At 38.4% G+C, this 21030-nt stretch overlaps 1 protein-coding gene across 6 annotated transcripts in view; it reads left to right on the forward strand.

Moving 5' to 3' along the window:
- LOC136758489 (nuclear receptor subfamily 6 group A member 1-A) overlaps nt 1–21030 on the forward strand; it is a 175372-nt gene that overhangs the window by 116933 nt on the left and 37409 nt on the right. The window contains exon 1 of one of the 6 annotated variants that reach the window (XM_066712901.1): nt 19679–19809. The exons of 4 other annotated variants lie outside the window; for them this stretch is intronic. In XM_066712901.1, coding sequence (XP_066568998.1) covers nt 19782–19809 — 28 coding nt within the window. In that variant the 5' untranslated portion in view covers nt 19679–19781. Of the gene's footprint in view, nt 1–19678; nt 19810–20474; nt 20643–21030 lie in introns of those variants that run through there. One more of the 6 variants, XM_066712900.1, reaches the window with a different exon arrangement.

The following is a 21030-nucleotide window of genomic DNA, read 5'->3' on the forward strand; positions in this document are numbered from 1 at the left end:
TTTCAGTAAGGCAGTGTCTCTCTGTCCCTGTCTCTCTCTCTCTTCAGACACTAATTACAGGTAATTAGTATTTGATCAAATTATGAAGCCTAGTGGTGACTCTAATCCATTTAAATTAATGGCAGTTGATTATATTAACACCAATGAAAGGCAGAGGTCTCAACAATGTGAATGCTGAAATAAATGCATATTTATAAATTCACATGCTTGCTTTCTTAATAATTTTGAATATATATATATATATATATATATATATATATAATATATACTAAATTAAATTAAACATTATTTGCAATATTCACATATCATTTGGAAGATTAAAAGAAACTGCCTCAGCAACAGATGTAGATGAATAAACTGAAAGGCAAACAGCTGACACACATGCTTTCATTTGCTTTTCTCTGATGAATAGGAAATGTCATTTTCCTTGTATGTAAGGATTTTTCTCCTTAAAAGTTGAGAGAAAACTGGCTGGATTGCATCTATATAGCCATTATATCAAACATCAAGCTTGAATGCTTTTTGCTTTGGTTCAGTTCCTGTGAGTTCTGAAATTCATGCAAATGTCTGATGTATACAAGACCATTGGTGGGTTATTATGTTTGAGTACAGTATCCTCACTGTAGAAAACTCAGTGTTATTCAGTGATTTCTGCTTATTCATCCTGCACTGAATTTCACCATTCTTACATTGTAGATGGTCACGTGTGTAACCCTTTATCGTACCTTTACCCAGGTCTATTCTTGATGCCAACTTCAAATTGTGACCTCCATCATAAACATGCATTGGAAAGGTTACTGACATTTTCATAATGTTAGGGGATACTGGACAGACGAGACACTCTTATAATCGGGAAAATCTCTTATAAGGTTTCGGCTCATATTTTTTGTCTTTTTTTCCTGTTTTCCAGTAGATGCAGCAGTTTTATCTTTTTTTTCTTGTATTGTCAAGAAATATTCTAATTATCTTTAAATGTTCAAAGGGTTCTGCAGGGAATTCCTTGAGGATTTGCTCTAAATCCAGAGTGTTTCTGTAGGGAATTCTACCCAGAGAAAGGCTTTCTTCAGACCATTAAATATAGGAAATTTCACAGTACTTTGTTGACAGCCTGCTCTAAGCTCAATATAGTTTTATATATTTATTTATAATGTGCTTCATTTTTACAAAGTCTCCAGGAAAGTGCTGTAGAAATAATTTACTATGATTTTTCTTAACTGTAAATATCATATAGAACTATATACACGTTTATTTTGGTTTCTTTTATGTTTTTGATGATGATCATTTTATGTGTAGCTTATATTTATTATGGTTGATCTAGAAAAAGTACCTCATAACAATTCTGTGCTATTTCTCAATTTTGGTTTTGGGGTTTTAGATTTCCAGGTATTCTTATACCTGTCAGTTTGGGATTAACAGTGATTCATCCCTCCTCAGTAATACAGTCCCCTCACAAGCCTGGCTGAGGAAAGGACTAAATGTATTGTAAACCTATGAGCTTGTTCCTACACAACCAACCTGCAATCCAAACGCCATGTCTTTTGCTACGCTCTTGGACACAATAAGCCAAGAATCAGCCAACATTTGAGCTGATGTCACCTGAAGTCTTCTACGGAAGAGAGTCTATGCATTGTGTTTTGTGCCGTTTCTCACAATAATGTCTGCTGTCCACGCCCAGACATTTTGAACAGTTACAGAACTTTAGAACCTATTAGTGAGAGCATATTCCAGCATTCTGTGAGCATATAGGAAAATCTGCTAATGATATCCAAAGTGGAAACTATAAATAAGTATGTAAATAAAACCAAGAAAAAAATATAAAAGACACATTTTTGATATTGAAGTGCTGTCTTTTTTTTTTTTTTTCTCAATAGGCATTTTGTCAAGTCTCTCCACTGAGAGTATTTAATGTCTTTGCTGGGTACTTGACATCAATGTCTGGCCCGGCCAAGCACGATAAACCTTGGATCGTATTTCACAAGGACACTGTTTCGGATGACACTGGCAACCTCCAGACTACGGGCCTCATCCCGCGCTGGAAGCCGAGCCTTTTACAAAACTGTTGATGTATTTATTTTAATTTTAATGAATGGGAGCAAAGGCCACAGCAGATTTATTGACTAGATACAAATAGGAAATAACCTGCTTCTAAAGTAATGCTTTCTTAACACAGAGCAAAGAACTCAATGAAACCTCTTGAAAAAAAAAAAATAGAAAAGCTTTTATAATGAAATGTAGAGCATAACATTAAAAGTTAAAACCCATTAAATCTTGACTAAATGTAGCAAGCTTGCCAGTTCACATTAAAACACTCCTGCCCCCTTCTCCAAGCCCTGCTCCTGTTTCCTTGCAAAGCGATGACTACAATAAAGACGCCAAATAAATTTTCCACAGTTTAACCTGAAACAAAGTAATTCAGGCCCAGGTTATTGTACAATGTGTGTAATAGTAAAGACAGGCAGGCATTTTGTATAAAGAGAAGGGATGCAATAATCAGAGAGGAACGGTACCAAAGAAAGATGATTTGAATTTGCCTTTCTGGAAGGTGCTCAATACAACCCAGACACTTGAAACACATTTGCAAGTTCAGCTGTTTAACTTCAAAGAGGCTACACCATCCATGTTCAGAAACTGCGAGACGCGATCTACGCACACAATCCACTATGGTAGCATCCGATGCCCCTTCGTGTTTAGAGGAATATGATGCGTTTACCTGATTATAAGGCTTAGTAGTTTAATAACAGGGTTTTGGGATACAGTTTCCTGCAAAGAGGTTGTCTAATAGATATGTTGTGAAATGGAATATATATTTACCTCTCCACCCAAAGCTATACGATACGTAGCCTGTCATTTTATGCCTGAAATCACAGTTCTCACTGGGGATCGTAGGAACCTGGCACACTTGGTTGAAGAGGCTTTGCTTCTTTATTTGCATTGTGTTAGATTTCATATGAAGGTAAACTGACTGAAATATGAACAGATATAAATAGATGTAGAGAAAGAGGGGGAAAAAACAAATTTTGATTAATATGTTTTTGATTAATCATTTTTGATGAAAACACATCGATGACTTTTAATGGCATTTGTTTGACTTATTCTAAAAGTAGGTTATTTTGGTTACTGTATAGTAATTACTTGACTTATTTATTTACTTCTTCAATTTATATGACCATTAATATTGTATATACCCTTTTTAAGGGTATTTGTGTCTCAGTTTATCATCTCCTCTGGGGTTTACTTTTACTTTCATTTAAAGTAAGTACATAGCATTACTGTATAAAAAGATTAAACTGGAAAGTGGTTAAAAAGGTCCCATTGAACAAATACTTGAATTTGCTACATGCTGGAGAAAAGCAGGCCAAAGTGTTCACTAATCTAACGTACATTATATCTTCGCTGAAATGTAATTTCTGATTGCATTGATGTTAAATTTGTTGGAAGGGATCAGTCATAGTGGGCTTTAAAGCTAACATTAATTTACTGTGACGATTAAGAACCATCACCAGCAGGAGTAAATGGGGTCTGTGTTGTAGAGCAAGTTGACATTAGGATTCATTTAAATGAAATTGCATCTGAGTTGCTGACAACAGTTATAAAGTGTCAAAATTGTAGTGCTAATGGCTAGAAAATCCTTAAAAGCTTTCCAGGAATCTATACCCACTTGGAATTGCTGAATATGACTGTATACTGTTTGTTTGGTTACCACTAAACCATTCCAGATAAAACCAAATGAAACTGATCGAGGTACAGCAGGTGACTTTCTTGTTAAACAATTTTCCACAGTGAGAAGCAAGAGAGAGTAACAACTAAAATATGCACTTCTGTGTAAGTGTTATAGTTATTGCTTAGCTATGAGGAATCCACCCTGTTATACTGCAATTTTGTGTCATATTTTGTGTAATGGCATCGAATCTGGATGCAGACCACAAGGCTCCATGTGTATACTCAGTTTTCTGAACAGCAGACAAAATTAGCAGTCTGGTAAGTAAAACGAGCATGTCTTTCCAATCCTATCTTTAGACTGCACAGTATCAGAAACGTATCAATTTGTTTTTGCTCTCCTCTCTCTCTCTCTCTCTCTCTCTCTCTCTCCATTTTTTCTTTTTGTTAACCGCGTCAGTTCCTTCTCTGTGGATTTTGGTGGTAACGGTAGAGAGGCTGATGAAATCAAACTGTTTTGATATTAATATTATTTGCATTCCTGAAAAATGCATCTGCCTAATAAACTGTTCAGATTAGTAGGGCACATTGTATAAGTGAGGACCAGAGCATGAATAAAATAATGTCGGCATCTTCCCAACAAAATCTGTTTTGTCAAGAGATAACTGGAGCAGGAGAATCGGGCTGTACAGCGATGTTTGTGGCTGTTATTTCTGCAGGCAATGAATACGTGAGGCGTTAATGTAATCTGACAGTTCTGGAGCAAGAAGGAGGCTGGATGGAAAGAAAAGAGTAGGCCTGACCAGTTATGACATTAATAATGCAGTACTGAAGAACAAAACTTGCTTATTAAAAAAAAGGCATTTATAGATGTGTATGTGTTTGTAGATATGTTTTAATTTTTTTGCTTTAAAATACTAAAAATATTTGTAAAACAAACCTGTTTTGTGTATTATTTTATTTCCAAATATTTCTGTAGCGTATGGTTCTTGTTTGGGCATGTATTCATGAAGAAGAGAGCCTTGTGTTCATTAATTTATGACCTATTAATGAATTGATAAAGAAACGTCTGTCGGCATGGAATGAAATGATAAGTACTGAGCTGGAATAATTTCAAGTCAGAAGCTGCATTTAAAACCAAAAAAAAAGCGTAACTTTAAACGTGTACCTCTGGGGGAAATAGATATATTGTCGGAAATCTGTAGATTATTTATAGTAAGGTGTGTGTGTATATATTTGTATGCATATATATCTTGAAATTAAGATGAGATTTATCAGTAAAGATCTTCAAGGGGAATTTGTAAAACCATTTTATCTTCTTTCTTTAGTTAAAAAATCAATGATATTACGTATGCGGTTGAGAATGGAGGCTACGTGTTTTACAATGCTCTTTGAATCCTGACACAATTGCATGAAGTGTCATGCTGCTAATATCATTGACCAACAGCACCTTGACTAGCCGTGATGTGTGAGTTACGTTAGGCTTACTACTAGAATATAGCTTTGTTACACAATAGTAATTAAGATAATAGGGACAGATGTATGGTCTTGGTGCAATAATACAATATTTGGAGAAAACTTCCTTATGCTAATCAAATCTGAAGAAATTGAATGCCAGTGACTTATACCCCACTCTATTTTTCTGCTAAATTCTCCCACTGGCATGCATTCATAGATATAGATTGAACATGCTTTATTGCACCTACTAAGTTTCAGAGAATCACACCATGGATTTGACTAAATAATCATCTGAAAGATCAAAGCATGACATGACAGAAGTGTCTTAATAACCATGAAAAAATGTAAATTTATGAATGCATTATTTACTTTCCCCTTTCTTACTAAGAAGCTACGTTTCCTGAAAAGCCATTAATTTCTTTCATTTGCTTAAGTGGACTACTTTTTATGATTTGGCAGTACACTATAAAACCAGGCCGTACAGACGTTTATATATATATATATATTTGAACTACAACACCACCAAGGTTTTTCAGTCAGTATGTTTTAAACAATATTTGATAACCTGTAGTAAGGGTCTGGAGAGAAATCCCCCATCATGCTTTGTCCTTTTTTAACTGTTTTATCATAATGAAGAAAACATCACACATTCTAAAATGTACAATAGATGGGTGATGTAGTGCTGTATAAATGCATTGCTATTTCAGAGGACAGTAATACATCTGTTGTAATCCATTATTGTTTGAAGCTACGCAGTCAAACCCAATAGATTTTTCAGATTAGAAAAATTGATTTGATATTTTAGCAGTTTTTTCTTTCAAGTTCAATCTTGGTTTGTCAATCCAAAAAAAAATAAGAAAAAGAAAAAAAGATGCTGGATCAAAAATAATGTCCTCAAGTTCAGCTTGTTCTATTTCTTAGTAAATAATGCTGCTGAATCCTTATTAGTTTGCTGTTTTCGCAAGATCATCGTGTGTATAGTTTACATCTCAATTCCCAGTTACAGTGATATGATTGGTCTGGACTGGAGTCGTCACCCCAGCTTATGGTGTACAGGATGTGGTCAGCGGACGAATAAAGTTGTTAAAAATCCAGGTGAAACAAAAATGCATAAAAATATGTTGTTTCATTCCCTTCTTGTTTTCCAGGAAGGTTTTCACAGTTGGAGGCGGGGTAATGCTGATCACTCCAAACACCTGTTAGGAAGGGTGGGGTCAGAGACAGGAAAACACGCCGCCAATATGCAGTTTCAACCTTTATACTGTCGCTCATGTTTAGAGAGAGCTCCACCTTCCAGCAGCTAAAGCATTGATTAAGGATCTATGCCATTAATATTTCCCCACACACGCTAAGTGATGGCACCCAGTAGAAAAACTAGGAGAGGGAGAATGGGTTTACGGGACTGCTTAGTTCCCCCTGGCAATATGTCGGTAAAATAAGGAAATTGAATGTACAGACCTGAATAAATAAGGCTTTGGGTACATTTGCTTGATGTCAAGGTCCTGCAGAAATAGAAAAGTCAGGTCTCAACCTCTGCTTCAGGCTGAGCGCACAGACACTGGGATTAAAGGGCCGGCCTGACAGTGAAGTTGATGTAGATTGAGGGGATGTATCCAGTCCATCCACACTTTAGCTCCTGACCGCAACTGCAGCTTCTTCTGTGCATTTTAGTGATGTTTGTGGATCAATGAGATATTGAAAGGAATAGTGTACTTTGTGCACAATTGCCTTGGACTTCATTTCACTCTCTATATATGCTTTGGTAACATACACACAGATCTAACCCAATCTGGTCTGCTTTGGAATTGCATTTTAGTTTGTTTGTTCCAATATTGCTGCCAGTCCAACTCCCACTGAAAGTCTTTGGTTTCTAGTGCGTCTTAGCGCTGAAGGAGAGAGTGTCCAGGAACAGTTTCTAAAATTATACAGTGAGGTTTTCATTCATTCCCATGTTTACAAAATAGGTGGCCTTTGCTTGCTGTCTTGGTGACTGATCAAATCCACCAGAAAGGCAGGAATTCTCGTTCAGGTATACAATATACTTTCGAGCTGTGTGTCATGATTTTTCTTAATTTGCATAAAAAATGGTTGTCTCTAAACCCATTACCACTCGCCCCTGTAGCATCCCCTGTCCTTCCTGATCTTAAAGTTACGTGGTACATATCAACACCCTGCAGTCTTCCTATGTGGTCCCATATATATTATCGGTGGCTAAACAGTTGCTGTTTTTTTATTGTTTACAAGTTTATAAATGTTTGAATTCACTACAGTGGAAATATGTGGAAAAATGTAATGAAAAGGGTAAAGTGGAAAACACTAATGAGAAGAGCTATAAATACAACTTAGTGTCTATATGTAGTGAAATGGGATAGCTGGAGGCAGAACGGTGGTTATATTCAGTAGGTGTGGAACAAGAGAGTAGATTGTAGGAAGTGGGAATCTTCAGGACGCTGGTATTGGAGTTCTGAGACGGTGATGGAAGATGGAAAGATTCAATCTGAGAACAGCAGGGTGGAGCTCGGTCTAGTGGGCTTGGTCTGGCCTCACAATTGGGTCACAGTAATGACCTGAGGGGGAAGGTAGCACCAAAGACACGTTTCATTCTAGAGGACCCTTTTCTGCATACAAAAAAAAACTGTGAGGGAATGCTGCTTATAATTTTGGAAGCTTCAAAATTGCTATGTTCAGTATTAAAGGAAGGGTGGGGGGGTGGTGACAATTATCAGTTACCTAGATGGCTTCAGCTGCCACTGCAGAACTGTAATTTGACACTGAAACCTGTTTGAAGTGATAGGGAATGTATGTGTAACCTACCATTGGCACTGTGATTCTTAAAGAAAGCAGGAATGAGATGCTGTGCATTGCTTTTTTGCTCGAGGGCAATAAGCAAGGGACAGAATCTCGTTTCTATTTTCTTTAAAAATGCACTGCTCTTATACCACCCGTGGAGCGAGGTTTCCCAGCGTGGCTTTAAGCACGCCCTCAGTGAGGGGTTTGGGATTTTCCAAAGGAATACCAGCAATGTTGGAATGCTTTAATGTGGTAAGCATTTAATTTTCCCACAGCCGAGCAGTGTAAGAGTATAGGGTAATGCTAGAGTTAAATAATATATGGAGCAGCTTTACAGGAATTGAAAGATAAACTAAACTGCTAAATAGCCCAATGGCTATAAAATGATCAGCCAGATCATATGTGACAAATGGCTAGCAGAAGATGCATCAGACGCAATTACAGCAGTGTCTGGTATCTTGGCCTGGTGCTGATGAGGCCCGATGCAGACTCCCAGACGTTCGCTTGATAGTTTTTCTACGGAGAATTCGGTAGTTGTGTGCTTATTTTGTAGGGAAGTGCTCTGCATGTGGTTATGGTTTTGGGCAGGGCTGAGCCGGGCCGGGGCGGAAGGTATGTTTTCTCTGCAAACTTTGACTTCCATTATGGTCAGAATTACGAATGTACTTGGTCGACTAAGACTTGAATAAAGATTTGAAACCTCATTTCCTGTTCCTATCCCCGTCATAGGTGTCTTTGTAACTCTAAAAATGATGCGATTGGTTTCACTTCACTTCACTAGAATTCTTCAAGCTTCTCTGCCTCCGCGATCCCTGGGTATGAGAGACCACAGGCGAGGGGGGATGAAGCCAGTCCCGAGCCGCTCTCCTCGGGATCTCTTGCTAATGACACCATAACACAAGAGTCACGCTGTAATTTCCATGGCTCCACTCTTCAGTTACTAAAATAGAAATTATCTTTTGAAGGAGAGACCAAAATGCTCCTCTGCTAACCTGTCATTATATTTTGGCAGTGTAGACTGGCTGGAGTCTCATCTTAAAACATCAGCCACAAGAACAAACACCAGCTATTTTTAGAGGGTCCCTCCCCGCAGAGGTATTTTAGGGAGGGTGGCCCAGACTGGGACTCTCAATCACGTTCTTACAACCCAATTACCGAGCGGGAATCCTGTGCCCAACCTTTACTTCAACAGTGGTGGTAAAGCAGAGACATTTACACCATCGGGATTTAGTTGGAAATTGTGTAACACTGCTTTTTAATTACTTCAAGACACTGCGAGGATGCTACAAGGCTGGCCTGTCTTCCAGGGAGGATTTCTCCATCTCTGCCTCTAAAGGAATGAGCAAGCCGGTACACGTTTGGCTGTCTTTCCAGACTTCACATAAGAACTTCTTTAAATATTTGGCATGAAAGTGTGGGAGGGCCTGTGAAAGGGCTCTTTTTCTCCTTCCAGCCCTCGCCCCCTGTCTGTGTCATGCTATATTAATGTGCTACAATCGCGTCGCTGTTTTGTTTCCGCAGTTCTGTGGCATCCTGGTGTGGATTCATACCCTCCCAAAAATGCTGCAGATCCCTCTGCGTTCTCCGTGAAATAAACAGCTCACGCTACCTTTGCCAAAAGAACCCACAATCGCAAACAAGGCCTTATAAAATAGATTATATACAATTACAATTATTTGATCTTGACAGGGGCTCCTATTATAGACATTAAACTAAATTAGTATCACTGTTAATGTTTGCACTTAAAAAAAAAAATCTGAGTTATATAAACCAGTCACATTTTCTGTCTGTAAATCTAAATTTAAAATGATATTCTGCATATCTAATACGTCATTGATACAATAGCAAAACATATCATGAATTAAATGTTACAGCAATAATCTGATAGAGATGTTTGTTTATTTTTTGGGTTTCCTGTTACACTTATTCCTCTTCATGTGGTTTCAGTTGCAGTTTCAGTGGAGTGTGTTTTCAGTCTTGACTTGTTGCCCTCTGCTGGTTAAACATCGACATTGCGAACTCTCCTTCCTGAGAGCTCTTGAAAGCTGTGAAGAACTGATTAAGTCCATCTGAAGTCTACCATGCCAAAGGATAATCCTCTTTGTGTGCCGCGCTCGGCGGTGTCGGTGTGCTTCCGTTTGATTGGGTTAGGAAAGCAAATACAGCAGCATTTTATCATATTTTGTCCAAATCACAATACTGTAAGCGAGACATGTGACATTGCAAAGGAAATTACATATTTATAAGGACAAAGAACTGTGGTTCATTTTTAGGTCCACGTGGCTTTTTGGCATTAGGTTACTCTTTCTGATAGCTGAAGAGGTTGCTGTAGTTTAGATCCAGTTCGTATTGATATTGTTTTGTACAGAACTGACTGCGTTCTGCACCGAAAACTTAATTGAAAACTCACTTTGCCCTGTTTTTTTTTTTAATTCCATCATGCTTTAATATTTTGTGGTTTTAATTTGATCTTGCTGTATGCTGTAGAAACCTGTTTTGCCTTGTTTGTATTGTTCATGCAATAAAAATGGATAACTGAGAGAAGTTATACATTTTATATCGATTCAAATGGTTTTAATTATAGCCTCTGTACCCTTGAAGGATTATAGTAACCACTGAATTGACCCCTGAAGATAAATTGCATCTACCAAAATAAATGATTAGTTTTTTAACAAGCTTAATTATTTTTTAACAGGTTTGAGTCCACCTTTCTCTTACCTGATTATCGCAGGGCATGTCTGTAATCTCTCTGGATAGTTGTGTACTGTTGGGTCTAATAAGCTTTAAATCTTTAAATGTGCTTTTTAATCACATACTTTATGTCCTCTTTAGTTCTATTGTCATTAAAGATCACTTTAATCAAAAATAATGGAATTGTACACTTTCACGTTTTGATTGTTCCCTAGATGTCCACAGTTTTTCTGCATTACATTATCCTACTGATTAAGGTTTTGGCGTAACTATGTTAATTTGAGTTTTGTGTGTTCACTTAAATATCACGGCCTCTTTATGGGTGAAACCAATGTTAGATGTAACTTTGGCATGATAGAAGTTTTTAATAGGCACCAAAAAAAGAAAAATGTCAAAATAGCTACAAAACCAATATGGTTGCATTATGTTTGTATTTATTTTATTGAAATCCTCATTCAAATCTTAATTCATTAGACAAAGCAAAGATGTCCGTATGTGAAGGCAATTGTGTCTTTTGGATTACGCAACAGACCACAATGCTATCCATGACAGACAGAGGTGCATATTCTGAATGCTTTCCGATTTAGTTTATTATAATTCTCTGAAGTTCCTGAGAATAAGAAAGCTGTTTAATGTCAGTAACATACAAAATAAGTCTTCCTTAATCTCATCCTCTAGGTTCAAAAGATTTTAGCAGAAGAAATAATACAAAGCCACTGCTGTTTGTTCACTGCATGTCTTTTCTATACAATCTGATTTTATGTATTTTTTCACATGAAATTGGTGCTTTCTGTTAGTTGGATCAATCATTAATTAGTTCCCTCTGGATCTGATCTTCTGTTATCTGTGCAGGATGTTTTATCTATAGGTGAAATGTTTAAAATGTAAGACTGCTGTTGAAGTACTTTGCACTAATAACACAATAAATCGGATTATAAAGAGCCTTGAATTATACAATACTACAAAGACATTAAAATATGATTGTCCTCCAGCTATCCAGGACCATTCAATATGTATTAAAGTATTCTCTAAACAGATTCACATCCCCCCAAAGTAATTAGGCATTGATGACTATAGGCAACCTGTTAAACATGCTAGATTATGGCTTCACCAGGATCATCAGACTTGACCACACCTGACCTGGAAGGCTGTTGGATAACTGTGTGGAAATACCAGAGCTGCAATACAAGCTGAAACTGGTTTGCCTGGAAACATGCATGCTTTGTCGTTATCATCCAGGATGCCATGCCTTTGTTTACTTCTCTTACACAAAGTGTGGCCAAAGCTGGGCGAATGTATACATTCACCATCAATTTCTGCTCATGATGTAATGATGTTCATCTGCAGCACTGGTTAATGGTCCAACGGCAACACGCACATCAATTTTACTGTCCCTGATGCCCCAGATGTAGACATTTGTGACCATACTTATTCAGGGAAATGGATAACATTCCCATTATAAAGTGGTGACCCACATGTACAAAATTAAACAGCCTGCAGAATGTAAAACCTGCTTTACAATTTAAGTCTTATCTGTTTCCCTACCTGCTTTTAGCTGGTACCATATTAAAAATAAATTCTTACGTACCAAAATAAAAATATCAGTTGATAAACACGCTGACTCAAAATTGTTACTCTTACTACTGCAAAATATCTGCATCTGGTGAATATATAGGGCTTTCCAGTCCCCTGATACTGGCAGCAGGAAAAAACGAATTCAGGTCATTATGATGTCATTGCCACCCATTTCTCCCCATAGTACACACAACGTTTTTCTTCCTGTGGCAGCTGTCCCACTGACACACAGCACCACATACTGGGGTTTCCGCCTTGTAGAAACAAGTCAGGTGGTATGTAGTTGCAACACCTCCTTATTCTGCAGCTTTTGTACTTTTAAACCTAAGGGAATTTCTCATCCTTGTTATATACCTTAAAAAAAGTCACATATCTTAGTCAGTGTGACACAGTGTGAAATCTAGTAGAAGAGTTGTGTAACAAACTGTATTGTAAGTGGAGAATGGAAAGTGTTGATCTAATGTCCAATGTTGATAAAAACTACCAACACATTATTTTAGCCTTAGTGTTACATTTGCAGCATTGTTTTGTTATATGATATATTGATCCACTGCTGGATGAAGGCCTCCCCAAGATAGATAAGATGCTTTGTTATTGGTTGCTAATAGGAACACCTTTTATTATGTTGTTGTTATTGTTATTATCATTATTATCATCACTCCATGTATCTAAGGTGACATGGCATGAATAATCAACTAGAGGAGAACAGAGAGGGCGAGGTGGACTACAGGGCAAGACTAGAACATGGAGGTAGGGAGGGGCAACTTGCTGAAGATAGCCGTGGGTAAAACTTTAAGAACAAGAAGCTAGTGTAGAGTAGGAGATATAGGAGTAGCATGAGATGCAAGGCTGAAGCTATAAATACATTCTGTGACATTTAAGTTGTTTTGTTTAGTTATTGTATAACTCTTCAGCAGCCTAATACAATGTCTCGGGTTTTCCTGATTGTAATCCCATTTGCATTTAGATATCTGCTTCTGCTTGATTTGGCTTTGATTAACATTAAACCTTGAATATGCCTTAAACATTGAAAAAAACAGACCGCATGCATTTGCTCTCTGTCGGCATCTTCTGTGTGAGTGAGTTTTTCTGTTGTTTTCAAGTTAAACATTAGTCTGAGCCGGTGATTAATCAACCCAGCACATTCCACTTTGTACTCGTTCATGGCGTTGCTCGAGGATCATGTAGGCCTTTGTGATCTGCTGAAATGGATCAGACTCATTGATCTATTGGTCATCAGTGTTCCACACAACAAATGGTCCTTTTAAATCTAATCTTGTTTGTTCTGAATCTAATCCACACAACAAGATAAGAGCTCGGTGTTTATTTGGAAGGTTGTTAAAAATACCAGAGTGTAGCTGCCGTTCCACCCAATTCATTTTCTTTTTATGTTCAGCCCTGTATTGTTACAAAACAAATTGAACTTGCATCACAGAAAGCATATCTTTGAAATTAAGATGCATAACACAGGCGGACATATTTGACCGGGGGGAGTGGGGGTTGCAGCTGAGGAGTAGACTCCAATATTTTCTTTCAAAGACGTAAATTGCTGTTTTGTGAATCTGACTCGATAATATTGAATAGATAATAGTTTGCTGAGTGATTGCTGGCACCCATGGAAATCTTGTCTTGCGATTCATCAACAGAAATTGATGGTCTCAGGTCATTGTCATACAACTGTAACCGAACAGATGCATTAGCATAAGACTCTGAACACTAAATGAGTTTAAGGCAGCCCTGAATCTGCACCTCCAAAGCTAAATTGTGTCTTTCTGGGCCAAGAGAAAAGCACCATGGGAATTTGGACTAACAAAGCCTAATGTGGATTACTGAATGTACTATAATATCACACAGAGAGATTTTTTTGTCTCATCCATTTTCACTGTTTATCATTGTTATGTGGCTACATTTAATTTGATTTCAACTTTAAAATAGAATATAATAAACAGAAATCAAATGTATAGACTTAAAAAAAAAAAAATACCGGCACCATAAGACCTGTGTGAATTCAGGAATTCTTTTGCACTCAGTATTCTTGTGATCTCCATGTTAGCATGTCACCAAAATTGGCAAAAGTAAACCCTCCATTGTCTGACCAAAATGCTAGGCTGGTCTCTGGTCCTTTATTTCCCCTTGGTAACATTATTGTAATGCTTTTGTTGTTGGTCTTATTGGTTTTTAACTGGTATTGGCTTCAGCGTTTACACACATTTGCAGCACATTGGTCTCGATGTTAATATGCTGCTCTTGCTAAAATCTACAATAAAGCCTTACTTCTCGGTATAACTGTATAACTTGGATAACTGTTCTGAATGCTTTGGTCTTCGGAAAAAATATTCACTCTAGAAATGACTGCTTACTTTCCTCAATGCAATTAAAGGGGCATTGAATCCGTTGTTTTTTGGGGGTTGTCCCCAGATGTCTTCAAGGTACAATAGCCTTTCTTTGGATAACTGTTCTGAATCGCATCAGGTTTGGTGGTACAGGTGAATCCTTTAAATCTAGAAAGTTATATGCTACTATACATTGATGTAGTCACTTTAAAATAATAATTGTACACCCCCACACAGGGATTCCTGCTATGGAAGTAGACTATACTGTATAGTATTGTACTGTGTGTATCCATCATTGATCTCATTGTCCTGAGAGATGCTAGCTATTTTACCCAGGATAATTAAGTTGAGTACTGCTCTGTGTGGCATTGCTGGGAGCTGGTTTCACTTCCCCTAGCTGACGGGAAAATGAATCTCCTTTATCTCTTCCTTTGCTCCTCTGTCAGGAATGACCACTTGCTGAAGCCAAGATACAAATCAGTGACATTTTTACCATGATCCTTTGATTTGAGGAGCAGCAGGGGGCAGAGGGTCATATACAAAAAGCATGATCCATCATCCAATATTGACTTTCTTTTTTTTTTTTTAAATACACGGAAAGAGAAAGTGGGGACGTAACAACAGAGTTCAAAATTAAGTTTTATCAGCCAACAGGAACTCTTACATTCAAGTTTTGAAAGGTTTATTTGAAGGTGTTAGGTTATTTTTCTCTCTGGCAAATTAGGGAGCATGTTTCATAAACCTAGTACTGTATGATTAAAAATATAAAAAACACTTAGTCTTCACTGACCTTTTTTCTTTTTTATCATGTACATAAATATAAAGTACTCTGGCAGTTGACTCATCTGTGTGCATTACAGCTCAAATGTCTGTTCACTGGGTCACAGACCGAATGAAGGGTTGGGGTAAAATGCTATGGGAGGCAGAGACTTGAACTTGCAAAGAAATTCTGTGAAATGATAGACATCATCCATATATATATATATATATATATATATATATATATATATATATATATATATATATATATACAGTGATTGATGGAGAGGTGCATTTTCTGCATATCTGTTTGAACTGTGGGTTTCAGGGGGTACATTCAAACCCATGACAATGCACTATGGCTTTTTTTTGGGAGGGGGATGCAAGCTGAACTGCAGGTAGCTTATTCACATTGAAACCATCCTTCTGCCATGGAGATGCACTCGTATTGTAATCAAAGCAAGAGATTGCATTCGCAGAACAAAGGGATTGGGGGGCATTGACAGTGCCTCTGAAACCCGAATGAACCGCATCCTCATGCTGCTTAATTAGCAAAGCATTCTTCAGGTTAAGCTCCATTATCTGGGATAAAAAAAAGTGGCAGCTTGGTCCAGGGGGCCATCATATCAACTCAGATCTTCATTCCAGGTTTTAAAGCGCTGTTCGTCTGTGAGTCTCTGTGGTAGCGTATTAGCCCTGCTAACTGTTTGCCTGGCTGCATCATTATCTATCTGTCTATCTGTGTGCAGTGGCCTCTGCAAGTATTTGTACTCATAGTGGACAAGATAGCTATCAGAGCCACTTCACAGAGAGCCAATGAATTGGGTTAAAATAAACACCTCCAAGAAAAGCAAGGGAACCATTTCAACATCTGCTTGGGATTTTTGAATTTGTGTCAGTGTTTATGAATATGTGATTTTCACTGTCTACTTATATACCCATAAATATGTCATTATGATGTTATATTATATAGTCTCTTGTGTGTTTGTTGTTCAGCCAACAATAAAAATACTTCAAAATCATAATTATAGATCTTGGATATGCAGATTAAGTCATACAATTCTGATTTTAATGTTTAATGCATACCTTTGAGCTAAATTTAACAACTATTTCTCCTCTCTGTCTCTCTCTTTCTCTCTCTCTCTCGTATAATATATACACACACACATTACCGTTCAAAAGTTTGGGGTCAATTTTTTTGTCTATTAAAATAACATAAAATTGATTGATCAGAAATACATGACTATTGTAGCTGGAAACGGCTGATTTGTAATGGAATATCTACATAGGCGTACAGAGGCCCATTGTTAGCAACCATCAGTCCTGTGTTCCAGTTGCAAGTTTATCATTTTAAAAGGCTAATTGATCATTAGAAAACCCTTTTGCAATTATGTTAGCACAGCTGAAAACTGTTGTGCTGATCAAAGAAGCAATAAAACTGGCCTTTAGACTAGTTGAGTATCTGGAGCATCAACAACTGTGGGTTCAGTTACAGGCTCAAAATGGCTGAAACTCGTAAGTCTATTCTTGTTCTGAGAAATGAAGGCTATTCCAAGCGAGAAATTGCCAAGAAACTGAAGATCTCGTACAGCGCTGTGTACTGCTCCCTTCACAGAACAGTGCAAACTGGCTCTAACCAGAATAGAAAGAGGAGTGGGAGGCCCCGGTGCACAACTGAGCAAGAAGACAAATACATTAGAGTGTCTAGTTTGAGAAACAGACGCCTCACAGGTCCTCAAATGGGAGCTTCATTAAATAGTCCCCGCAAAACACCAGTCTCAATGTCAACAGTGAAGAGGCGACTCCGGGATGCTGGCCTTCTAGGAAGAGTTACAAAGAAAAAGCCATATCTCAGACTTGCCAATAAAAAGAAAAAATATTAAGATAGGCAAAAGATCACAGACACTGGACAAAGGAAGATTGGAAAAAAGTGTTATGGACAGATGACTCTAAGTTTGAGGTGTTTGGATCACAAAGAAGAACATTCGTGAGCCGCAGACCAAATTAAAAGATGCTGGAGGAGTGCTTGACACCATCTGTCAAGCATGGTGGAGGCAATGTGATGGTCTGGGGGTGCTTTGTTGGTGGTAAAGTGGGAGATTTGTACAGGGTAAAAAGGATCTTGAAGAAGGAAGGCTATCACTCCATTTTGCAACGCCATGCCATACCCTGTGGACGGCGCTTGATTGGAGCCAATTTCCTCCTACAAAAAGGACAATGACCCAAAGCACAGCTCCAAACTATGCAAGAACTATTTAGGGAAGATGCGGTCAGCTGGCATTCTGTATATAATTGAGTGGCCAACATAGTCACTGGATCTCAACCCTATTGAGCTGTTATGGGAGCAGCTTGACCTATGGTATGTAAGAAGTGCCCAGCAAGCCAATCCAACATGTGGGAAGTGCTTCAGGAAGCATGGGGTGAAATCTCTTCAGATTACCTCAACAAATTGACAACTAGAATGCCAAAGGTCTGCAAGGCTGTAATTGCTGCAAATGGAGGATTCTTTGACGAAAGCAAAGTTTGAAGGACACAATTATTATTTCAATTAAAAATCATTATTTCTAACCTTGTCAATGACTATATTTCCTATTAAAATAAATAGCTATATTTCCTCTTTAAACTCATTTAATATATGTTTTCATGGAAAACAAGGACATTTCTAAGTGACCCTAAACTTTTGAACTGTAGTGTTTGTGTGTATGTATGTGTGTAATATGTATATATATATATATACACACACACATACACACACACAATTCAGGCCTTGTTTGACTGGTTTGTGGGCAACTGAATTCAGTAAGAATGAGTCTTTTAATTCGCTGAATAACAGTAGTTTTGGAGCCTTAAATCTGTGTTGAATAAGCTGCTGATTCCAGATTTTCTACATTATCAAATTATCACACGAAATTGCACCAGGTCGAACAATGAAAACGCATAACTCCACCTGTTTAACCTGAAGGGTCAAAATAGTATTGTTTTGAATTTCTCACTCCTAAGAGCTTAACAAGGAATCCATTTAAATAGGGAATTGTTGTTTATTGTTCTGTGAAATCATCTATTTTATTTTAGTTTTGTTCCTTCCATGAACAAGCTGTAGGGTCTAATTTATCTAAAACCACTTAATTGTTCTAAGCCAGTGTTGCTTTAGTGGACAGTGTTTTTGTTGATTTTTCTGCTGCTAAAATATTTTAAATTAGTTTTATTTGTGCATCAGTCTACAAACCGCCCAAAATAAATATAATTAAGTCAGAATACAATTTAGCTGAAGTCCCAATTGAAATGGACTCATCTATAACGCTACTGGATCCGTATGGTTTTTTTTCTACATTAGCGAAATGTAGTTCTTCATAATAACACGAGGGTTGCTACATTTAAAAAAACAACCCACTTCAACAACTCTGTTATGGGAATGGTTGAAAAGTTAATAATTAAGTAAACTATTAAAAATACATATTACATGATAGCCATAAAGCTTGAGCTGACAGAGGCTTTAGAATTGGTGTTAGTATAGTATAGTATCTGGTAGCTTGGCCTTGGGGTTATGGGGGGCATGATGCACACACTCAAAGGATAGACAGATAATTAAACAATGGGCCAGGAAATGTTGGGAGGAGAAACTGGACAACTGCACCATTATCCTTCTCTATCACAATTAAATAAAGTCCTTTTGCTGTTATTTTTGCTAGTAACTGTCATCGAAGTAGCATTAATTTCTAGCTCTTGCCAACTGCCTGTAAATCGAGAAATTAAAGGTCACTTAACCCAGTGTTTGTGTTGTGTTCCCTCTTGATTAGTGTAGTCCCAGCTATGGATTTTAATTCGGTAAAAAGCCTCTTGCTGAGCCAGCCTATTACATGGAAACATATGGTGATGCCCTTCTTATGAATTGAGTGGTATTAAGGTCATAGAAACAGCCACTCAATACGCGGTGGCCCAGGCCGCTCTGCAGCAGAAACACGGCCAGGTCCAGTGGGAAGCCGTCAGCCCTGGTGCCTGCAAATATTTGTCCTTGTAATCAGGGTCCTGTGCTATGATCAATTCCTACCCCCCCCTCCCACCTCTTACACACACCTCCAGGTTTATTAAAGTATTGGGGATGAATATTCCAGGAGGGGGCTACATTTGGATCCCACAGGCCTAAGGGAAGAGACCCAAGCTCACTGGAATACAGATGCAAGAGCTTTCAAACACTGTAACCGCTCCCCAACCACCCCTCCTTTTGTGTCATGGCTCCAGCTATCTCTTGATCTTAAATGCACCTTCTTCTTTTTTTTTCTCCCCCCACCCCCCAATTTCTTTATTTCAACTTCTTGCATTTGAATGTGAAAAGCCTCTTATCTGTGACATCACAGCTCATTAACATAAGGAGCCGATTTGACTCCCCACCAAGAGAATGGCAGGCAGGCAGGCAGGCAGGCAGGCAGGCAGTTGTGCGGCCAGCAGTGTTGTTAACATGGCTCAGTGAGCAGGAGGGGGGACATTTAGACCATGGTTTTCTGAAGGGCTATTCCTGGGATGAAGGAAGAGAACAACTTTATGGAAGGTAATATGTGTAAACTGACTGATCTCTGTGTATTGCTGTGGTTTCTCTCCTCCTGAATAAAGGCAGGGTGGACGTTGTTATTGTTGTGACTGTATACAGTCACAGGGCTCCCTCACTGAGCCCTGCTCTCTCTCTCCACGCCTCTGACGTGCAGTGGCATTGATGGATCAGTTGAGGGAGGCCAGCAGGCCCTGTAATGGATGGAGGGGTTGTGCTCCAACAATACAAATGAATCACTATCTCTGGGAAAAGCATGTACTCCAAATGGTGTGAGCAAACAAGCCCGTTAAAGAGCCGTGGATTTCCACAGGCAGGCGGAAGGCCTCGCAGCGCCTGGACTTTCTTTTCTGATTTCTAAAGCCCAGCCACCGCCATCAGCACTGGAAAATAAATACTGTGTTCTGTGCATCTGTGTTTGTTTGTGTGCACGTTGCACACCGGTTTGATCTGGTGTTTACCCTCAAACATACATTTAGGTAACTGCTGTCATTTAGAGTGGGGCTAATTCGGGTGGAGGTAGTATTGTTGACTGGAGAAAATAGGGCTATCAGTTCCAGTCAGATAACCCCTGGTCATCATTGGACCTCAAGCAAAGTTGTGACCTTAGGGCTTGAACTTTGCAGTCACATGACCTGCTTGTAAACTGACCTGTGGGGCTGGATAAGTGTTGCATCCCAGGCTGAGCTCAGAGAGCAACTGGCAGCAGTGAGAGGGAGAAACATGAGGTTGTGGCTGTGGCTTCTGGTGGCTTTTTTGTAGCAGATACATGCTTGAATGGCTGCCAGGCAAGTTACTGGCAAACTGGGAGAAGCATGAAATGGATACATGGGAAGGTAGGGTTGGCTTTTATTCCTTTTGTGATTCCCTGCTCAAGAGTGAAGCAGGTGCTAGCGTGAATGGATAGAGGCAATGAAGTTGAGTCCAGAGAATATTTTTTTATTAATTAATTTGTTATTTTGGTTTGTTTACATCTCATGTTGTGCTTTGACTTCAAACTCAGTGAGTGCAATGAAAGGAGTAGCCGGTAGGATCAAAATAAGGCATCTTGCGGAGTTGAGCTTCCAATTTCTCTGTTTATGTGTCTTGGACTGCTCGGTGTCTTTGGGGTCTAGGTAATTGAATTTTCTTGCATCTGTAGTGTATTTGTAATTTCTCTCTCTGTTGCCCATCTGGAAAAGGTTTTCTGTGCTGCAATGTTTACTTGATAGGACTGGGGTCAGG

The sequence above is a fragment of the Amia ocellicauda genome, chromosome 9 (genome assembly GCF_036373705.1).
Source record: "Amia ocellicauda isolate fAmiCal2 chromosome 9, fAmiCal2.hap1, whole genome shotgun sequence".
Taxonomy (NCBI): domain Eukaryota; kingdom Metazoa; phylum Chordata; class Actinopteri; order Amiiformes; family Amiidae; genus Amia; species Amia ocellicauda.